This window comes from Electrona antarctica, assembly GCF_951216825.1.
Source record: "Electrona antarctica genome assembly, chromosome: 16".
NCBI classification, from domain to species: domain Eukaryota; kingdom Metazoa; phylum Chordata; class Actinopteri; order Myctophiformes; family Myctophidae; genus Electrona; species Electrona antarctica.
The window spans coordinates 37,981,124-37,989,629 of record NC_136797.1 but is presented as its reverse complement, the minus strand read 5'-3'; the positions used below and the strand labels follow the sequence as shown (position 1 = coordinate 37,989,629).

Genomic DNA, 8,506 nt, shown 5'->3' with positions numbered 1-8,506 from the left:
ACCAATTAAAGTGTACAGTACATATTTGTCTTTCTGACTTCCAACTGTTTATAGGTCTCGAATACTATTGTATTTTTGGTAAATTGCTTCGATGAAATGAGTAGGCTATAGTCCATACGTATTAAAGGACCCCCAATAGAAACAAATATATAAATCTCTTAATAGCATAGCAGACTTTAATTGAACTGTACTTCGCTGTGCTTTTTTCTACAAACTGCTAATAAAGTATTCAATCAATCAAACCTCTGCTTTAGTAGTGCTTTTGCGCTGTAACACCGTTACAGTCCAATAGATGGCGGCATTGCAACATTCCAGGATCATGGGGGTGTTTAAACTAGCTCCCACACTGCGCATGCTCCGTCGTCGGGTCGGCGTGACACAACATCAACAACAAACATGGCGGACACCATGGCTAGTGTTGAAGTGCCAGTGTTGCTGTCCTTCTCCGCGTTCTCCCGTCCGTGCTCCCTGCCCCAGGGATCCGGCCACGATGTCATCCTGCAGAGCTTCGCGTCCAAGTACGGTCGTGACGTGGACGTGCGCGCGAGGCACGTTATCCAGGTGTTCTCGGAGGAGTGGGGACAGTACGTGGACGCGCCGCCGGACTTCACTGTGTCGCACGCGCCCTGCAAACTGAGACTGGTGCCCTGCTGCAACCCCTCAGGGGTGGGAAAACTACTCGTTTGTTATTATTATTTTAAGTAAAAGTATAAATACTGCAATGTAGAAATACTCTTGTTACGAGTAATTCAACATTTAAAAAGTGTATTGGTATATCAAAATGTACTTGTAATAATAATAATCACAAAATCTACAAAGCAAAGTAACTAAAGTTTTCAAATAATAATAGTGGAGTAAAAAGTATAATATTTTCCCCTGAGATGTCACGTGTAGTGGAGTAGATCAAAGTACTGAAAATTTGAAATACTCTGATGTAATGTATTAACAGTTTTCAGAATTACAGTACATTTCAAGCACAAACTCAATACAAAGCAGGCTGTTAACTGTGAGTGGAAGACCCAATTAAGCATTACACTTGTTTCCAATAGGGTCCACCATGTTCAAATCATCAAAAAGGTTTAAATCAGTGGTTTTCAACCCCTTTCATATCAAGGTCCATTATTTATTTAGCATTTGAGCCACGGACCACCATTTGATGACCTTCAGCCTCTCAGACTCAAAACTAAAAAAAAATTGTCCTTGGATAAGATTTTGTCCACAATTCCATGCTGTAAGCTGTATTGATGTTGGTACCATTAGGAGAGACAACAGGCAAACGTTGATCAAAAGAACAATTGTTCTACATTCTCTAAATGTAGAACTTATTATTATTATTATTCTTTTACAAATTTACAAGTAGACTTCTTGTAAAGTAAGTAATGCAGATGTTTATCAATAATTGAACTCTTGCGAGCGTAAAATGAAACTATTTTTAAATGGTTTAATTTTACGCTCTCTAGAGTATCTATGCATGAAAAGAGGAGTTAACGGGCAATTATGGGCACTAGATTTGCCCGTAAACCTCAAGTTTAGCAGGCATATACAGTAATATACGGTAATATATAAACGCTTTTTCTGAAGGTAGACTTTATTCTATTTGTTTTAGCGGTCTTAACATCTTGTTTTCTTCTTTCTTTTTTTTTGCGGCTTACGCCTTTTATTGGTTTTTGAAGGGACAGACAGTAGGCTGACAGGAAACGGGAGAGAGATGGGGGAAGACATGCAGTAAAGGCCGTGTCGGGCTCGGGAGTCGAACCCGCGGCACACTGCGACTGGATTACCAGTCGGGTGCCCAGACGGTTACGCCACCGCCTGGGCCACATCTTGTTTTCTTCATAATAATATTGGTCTTTTACATTTTAACATTTGGAAACAGCCTTAAATGGTGCAGAGAAAGCAGGTAGGGATGTAGCACTGGTCCATGAGTAAGGCTATGGACCAGAGCTACATCCCTACCTGCTTTCTCTGCACCATTTAAGGCAAGATGTTAAGACCGCTAAAACAAATAGAATAAAGTTTTCCTTCAGAAAAAGCGTTGTTTATGGCTTCTGAATGTAGGTCTTTTAACATGTAATGTCTATGGAGTGACGTCACGTCATCACCATCTGGAAAGGGGGCGTGGAAAGGGGGCGGGGAAGGGCTGTGAGATAGGCTTATCTTGACGAGTATGAGTATTATGAAAAAACAATAATTGCGACTATCTCAAATAATTGCGGTTAGGAGAATAATCTTGACACACCGTGGGGCCTCAGTCACGTCTGTGCACGTCATGATGCCTCGAGTCCCGCGGGATGCAGGTCGCCGGGCCGTACAGCTCGCCGGCACGCCGCTCGAAGGCCGCCACAGTCTGTTTCACCACCTCGCGGAAGAAACGTGAGTACAGCTCAGGGCCGATCCAGAGCAGGGCGGTGGGGCGGAACTGGAAGGAGGTCCGAAAGTCCACGGTGCAGGTGTTGAGCGGACGGTCGGGCAGGCCCGGGCTGAAGCGCCACGTGGTCTCCATGTGGTCGAAGAACGTCCCGTCGCTACTCACCGCTTTGACGAGGTGTGGTCGCACGCTGGTGATCACAGACGTGTATCTCTCCACCAGCGGCGGGAAGCCCACTTCGAGTATTGCTTTGGAGAGGCCGTCTTTGGGGCCTGTTTTCGTGATGGTTTGGGACTCCTTGCACCAGGGCACAAAGTGCATATAGTCGTCCACGTTGTTCACTATCTCGTACATCTGTTCCATGGAGTATCCGAGTATCCTCCGCTCCAAGTACTCTTTCCTTTCACTGGAGAGGTTCGTGATTGTTCTGCGTTGAGTTGTCGTTGCGGTAGCTCCGTGCAGGCCCTGATGGAAAAGCTCTCTGGGAGCTCTGGCCAATGGAACGTGCCATCCCGCGCGCTCCCCGGCCCGCGCTGGCGGACGGGGCCGAGGCGTGACCACGTGGGCGATGTCCGTGGACTTATGGAGCGTTCTCATCACGCCCGCCAGTAACTGCCTGCCAATGACCGTGGCGGCCATTCTTAAGAGACCACAGGTTCAGAGGACTCGGGTTCAGCTTTGGGATGTCAACACACAGGGGTTATCTCTGTCAGAGAGCCCTATCTCAAGGTCTTCCCGTTCCTTTTAAACGGCATTCTTTTCCTTTTAACTGTGACGTCTCAGTTACGTCCATATTTGGGCGATGTATTACCCTGAATAAAATGTATATCCTTTCTCACTCGCATGAAAGACTTGTTATTTATAATGTATCGTGGCTGTCAGGCAGAAACCTCTTATCTCCGTATTCTAACTTTTGTTTTTTGTTTTTTTGTATCAGATCCACAAGCTCGAGAAGCGATGCGTTTTGAGCTTGGTCCCATACCATTGCATGGCATAATTATATGGTTATATATATATGGCATTTAGATGGCTTATTAATCCATTGAGACCTGGAACGCATCCATGTCACGTTAGCGTTTAACCACATTAACCATTAACCCATTTTGGGGCGGGAACCCCTTTTGGTGTTTTAAACATTGTTATAATTTAGCTATTGAAAAATAGCAGATCTACAAGCTCATAGCGCGCCACCGAGTGGCGCGCTATGAACTTGTAGGTCTGCTATTTTTGAAAAATCGTTAAAATGTGCCTCAAATCTTTCCGAAAATTGTCATGATTTAGAAAACTTTTTTTTTTAAATTTCGACGTCAGGCCTGAATGGGTTAAATAGTTAATTCAATTGGATGTAATTCACATCTCTTCTGCCAGATGGTGCCATTGGGTAACTTGTGTCAGAAGACCACTGTGTTCTTCTGCTGTGACCTCCAGGAGAGATTCCGACCTGCCATTAGTTATTTTGAGGACATCGTCACCGTGGCACAAAGACTGGTAATGCTTCATTCATGCTACTTCCATGCTTTCTTTGTCCGTCAGCGTGTTTGTTAAAGCAGGGGTTCTCAACCCGTGGGTCGCGACCCCTCGGGGGGTCGCCAAATTATTTTAGGGGGTCCCCAAATTATTAAAAAAAAAAAAATAGCAGACCTACAAGCTCATAGCGCGCCACTCGGTGGCGCGCTATGAGCTTGTAGATCTGCTATTTTTCAATAGCTAAATTATAACAATGCTTAAAACACCAAAAGGGGTTCCCGCCCAAAATGGTTTAAGGTTATTGTAGCAGTCAATTTATATTGGGGGTCGGGAGGGGGCGGGGCGGGGGTCCCGAGACATTGCCAAAGCATTTCCGGGGGTCCCCGGCCAAAAACGTTGAGAACCCCTGTGTTAAAGGGCCACTTCACCCCTTTTGCAACCAGATCTTATTTGAATGATGTTTGGGACACAAGAAACACTTTACTGTAATGTGTGTGTAATATATGGGTCGCGGGTTCCAGTCCTGAATATGATCCCGGTGACGTTTGGGGAAAAAGAAAATTATAATCATGTAGGATTGTAGGTAACTGAATTATGGATGAAAATACATAATGTTTTTTTTACAGTGTAGCTCTGTTCTCTTGTGTTACACCTGTTCAGTCTCTTTTTGTTTGTGAGAGTGTGCGTGCCTGCCTGCATGTGCGTGTGAGTGCTGGGGTTGTTCCTGGTTTGACACAGATTTTGACCTGAAGGTCAAAATTAAATTCCTCCCCAGAGCAAGCAAGCAGGCACTCATTAGCTCATCAGCGCATGTTTATTACATAACATGAAATATAATAGTAGCTTAATAATAAAGCCGGCCTCTCTCTTTTTTCTTCTGGTGTGTCCAGCTTCAGGGGGCCGGCATCCTGGACATCCCGGTCATCGTGTCGGAGCAGTACCCCAAGGGTCTGGGCAGCACGGTGCCAGAACTGGACGTGAGCGGCGCCAGGCTGCTCTTCCCAAAGACCCGCTTCTCCATGGTGCTTCCCGAGACGGAGGCTGTGCTGGCGGATCTGCCCGCGCTGCGCTCCGTAGTGCTGTTTGGGATAGAGGTAAGGGACGACACGCTACTGTAGTGCTGTTTGTGTTAGAGCAGTTAGACCAGGTGGTCCCCAGCAAAATGATGGAGAGTTGGTGACCAAATGGACCCTTATTAGATCTTTAACTTTTCAGAGCATAAAATGAAACCATTTGGTTTAATTTTACACTCAAATAGAAGTAGAATAATTGTTATTTTGATCAATGTTTGCCTGCTCTGCTGTCACTGGTGGACGGGTTTCTGAACTGCCCAGTGCCCACAGCCCTCCTAGGAGACACAGACTGAGTAGTCTGTCTAAAAAAACGGTGGTATCATCATCATCAGTGAGGACCAATTATATGAAGTTGGGTTGAAAAGTGGTGAAGTGGTCCTTTAATCGCAGTGTGACAGTTACTCGTCAATTTAAACGTGTAATCGTGACAGCCCTAGATACAGTATGTGTATTATTTCTCTGTGCCATCTAGGCCCATTTGTGTGCCCAGCAGTCAGCTCTAGATCTGATGGGATGATGTGTTTTATTTCTCTGTCTCCTATAGGCCCATGTGTGTCCAGCACACAGCTCTGGATCTGATTGGATGAGTGGTTTATTTCTCTGTCTCCTATAGGCCCATGTGTGTGTCCAGCACACAGCTCTGGATCTGATTGGATGAGTGGTTTATTTCTCTCGTCTCCTATAGGCCCTTGTGTGTGTCCAACAGACAGCTCTGGATCTGATTGGATGAGTGGTTTTAAATGTGTATTATTTCTCTCGTCTCCTATAGGCCCATGTGTGTGTGTCCAGCAGACATCTATCTGATTGGATGAGTGGTTTATTTCTCTCGTCTCCTATAGGCCCATGTGTGTGTCCAGCAGACAGCTCTGGATCTGATTGGCCGTGGGTACGAGGTTCACGTGGTAGCGGACGCCACGTCGTCACGCAGCATGGTGGACAGGATGTTTGCTTTTCAGGTGAGCATCAGGGTTGATTTTAACTCTTGATTTAGTTTCAGTCATCAGTCTTTTGAATACAATTTAGTTTTAGTCATATTTTAGTCATCTGAAGGTTTTAGTGTTCGTCTAGTTTCAGTCAACTAAATATCCCAAGGTTTTAGTTGTCAAATGCATTTTGGCGGGCCTTGGAGGCGTCGTAATTGCTGATTTCACACTTGGCTGCATGCTAAAAATAGCAGATCTACATTCTCACAACACGACACGTTTGTAGATCTGCTATTTTCAGAGTGCAACACCTGAGTGCAACCCAACATAAAATGACTTGTCTTCTTTTTAGTTCTACTGAATCTCTTCTCCTCTAGTCCCCTAACATTTCAGTCTAGTTTTTATTTGTTGTTGTCAATATGTTTAGTTTTAGTCATCATAGCTTAGTTTAGATTTCGTTTTTGTCACTGAGAAAAGGTAGTCAACATTTTTCGTCATAGTTTTAATCTACAAAATGAACACTGGTGCACATAAGCCTTGTTCATGAATAACGTCACATAGAGTGTGCTATTACTATATATAGTGCTATATCATTGCTATAGAGAGAGTCAGAAAAGAAAGCAATGGGTCGATCTTTTCGGGTGACAGATCGATTGGATGTGGTCTGTTCTGGCATTCTTGGTACTTCATAAACAATAGATATAACTCACAGTCAGTCAGGTGGATACTGGTGGATACTCCCAACGGCCCGTGATTTCATACCAAATGAGTGTGACATCTAATGATGACTCTAAATACCGAATTATTTATAACCACACATTTGAGCTGTGCTAAGCCAAACAATCATAATCATAATTATAATTATTTAAGAATATAAGCTACTATCAATAATAGTAGTGGTGGAAAGCAACTAAGTACATTTACTTAAGTACTGTACTTAAGTACAATTTTGAGGTACTTTTACTTCTACTCCACTACATCTCAGAGGAAAATATTGTACTTTTACACTTATTTATTTGAAAACTTTAGTTACTAGTTACATTGATTATTATTACAAAACATACATTGAACACTTCAGCTCTATATACATTTCGGCCATTTGAAAATCTAGATCTAATGCGTCGCATCGTGATTATTTTCAAAAGATTTGTATACGTTTGAAAACTTGAAATAAGACATTCTTTCTACATTTGGTGCTGTACTTACATTTTGATACCAATATGTTACATTTTTAATTCCGGAGAGCTCTCGCCTTTAGACCACAAGGTCATGGATTCGATCCCGGGCACCGCCAACTCAGGGTATGTGTAGCACGGCTTGGATGCGGCAAGTCGTGCGGTAAGTACTGCAGGGAGCTGATGGTAGGTGTGGCGCTCCACCTCAGCAATCCATCTCTAGGGGTCTAGAGCATTGTAACGGGGACAGACTCCCGCGTGTTACCGGCCGATAGCGACAATAAGCCACTCTCAACCTACTTTCAGAGGCTGTCTGGGGCGGGCGCCGTCGTCACCACCAGCGAGGCGGTCCTCCTGCAGCTGGTCGGCGACAAGGAGCACCCCAAGTTCAAGGAGGTCCAAAGCGTCATCAGAACCAGCGCCCCGGAGTCCGGTCTCCTTGCCATGAAGGTGTAGACTACACCGTTTCTGGACCCCTTTACTGGGCCTGTAACTGAGTGTACAAGTGGACCATTGGGATACTCTGTTAGTTTGTTTGGTTCCATTTGTACACACCAGACATTTAGAAGCAGTGCTGCAGGTAGAAGGTTCCACGTGCAGTGAAGTGGAGACCAGATCAGGGTGTGCATGTGAGATGTTACCATAGACTCACTGCACGACGGCGCACCGTGCTGAAAATAGCTGTTCTAAAGGCTAGTGACTCGTCGCGTCGCTAGCCTGTAGATCGGCTCCTATCGGTTAATGAGCAGTTAAAAGGGGGCGTGAGTGATATTATCTTGTTGAATAAAAATCTCTTTGTGTCTCTAGCTTTTTAGTAGACCCCACAGAGATCATTTAACTTTAATTTAATGGTGTTTCAGTTCCAAAGTAATGTTGTCTGCTAATGTTTTTTGTTGTTGCTTTTGTTATTTCCAATTTCACAAGCTTGTTTATACTGTATAAACCAATCAGGAGTGAGTACTCATATACTATACACAAAGTGTATAGAGTTCTCTCTCCTGATTGGATGACATTGTTGTCCCGACTCTGTTTAGTATGAAGAGCTGGAGAAACGGGGGAGAACCCTAGCTGTTACTGAACACAATGTAGAACTATTTAACACTTGTTTGAAGTTTGAACAAAAATCATCACTGAGCACTCTTGGAGTTATCTGTTATCTATTGGTGCTCGCAAGCTCGTCAAACCGAAACGATTGTAAATAAACGTAGCAAATTATATCACCAAGTTATTATTGTGTTTATTGTTAGTTTGTTGTTTAGTAAAATTAGCCGGTTCATCACGTGGACAGAAGCTGTCAATTTTGCAGTGAAATGAATAACTACGTATGCCCGAATAGACGAATAGAAAAAATAACACATCTACAAATGGTAAATGGTGCATTTATATAGCGCTTTTATTCAAAGCCCTTCACATAGATTGTGCATTACATTCACCCATTCACATTTATACACCGATGGCGGAGGAAGCCATGCAAGGCACCAACCTGCACATCGGGAGCAA

General features: G+C 43.9%; 2 protein-coding genes across 4 annotated transcripts; one reads left to right on the top strand and one right to left on the bottom strand.

The window, feature by feature from the left end:
- The first annotated feature begins 373 nt into the window (after positions 1-373).
- isoc1 (isochorismatase domain containing 1) lies at positions 374-8,230 on the top strand. Of its 3 annotated transcripts, none has more exons than XM_079525151.1 (5): positions 374-666; positions 3,797-3,856; positions 4,726-4,929; positions 5,748-5,864; positions 7,313-8,230. In XM_079525151.1, the coding sequence occupies exons 1-5, from the start codon at positions 397-399 to the stop codon at positions 7,460-7,462; spliced, it is 801 nt and encodes a 266-aa protein (XP_079381277.1). In that variant the 5' UTR covers positions 374-396; the 3' UTR covers positions 7,463-8,230. The 3 variants fall into 3 exon arrangements, with proteins under 3 accessions (XP_079381277.1, XP_079381276.1, XP_079381278.1); XM_079525150.1 differs by having other exon boundaries at positions 3,737-3,856; XM_079525152.1 differs by lacking the exon at positions 3,797-3,856.
- LOC306940268 (coenzyme Q-binding protein COQ10 homolog A, mitochondrial-like) lies at positions 2,249-3,007 on the bottom strand (the record flags this gene model as incomplete). Its single annotated transcript, XM_079525290.1, has 1 exon — positions 2,249-3,007. The coding sequence occupies one exon, from the start codon at positions 3,005-3,007 to the stop codon at positions 2,249-2,251; it is 759 nt and encodes a 252-aa protein (XP_079381416.1).
- Positions 8,231-8,506: the final 276 nt, after the last annotated feature.

Coding starts and splice junctions, on each gene's coding strand:
- isoc1 (XM_079525150.1), top strand. CDS start 397: ATGGCGGACACCATGGCTAGTGTTGAAGTGCCAGTGTTGCTGTCCTTC. Junction 667..3,736: donor CCTGCTGCAACCCCTCAGGG/GTGGGAAAACTA, acceptor CTCTTCTGCCAG/ATGGTGCCATTGGGTAACTT. Junction 3,857..4,725: donor TCACCGTGGCACAAAGACTG/GTAATGCTTCAT, acceptor TGGTGTGTCCAG/CTTCAGGGGGCCGGCATCCT.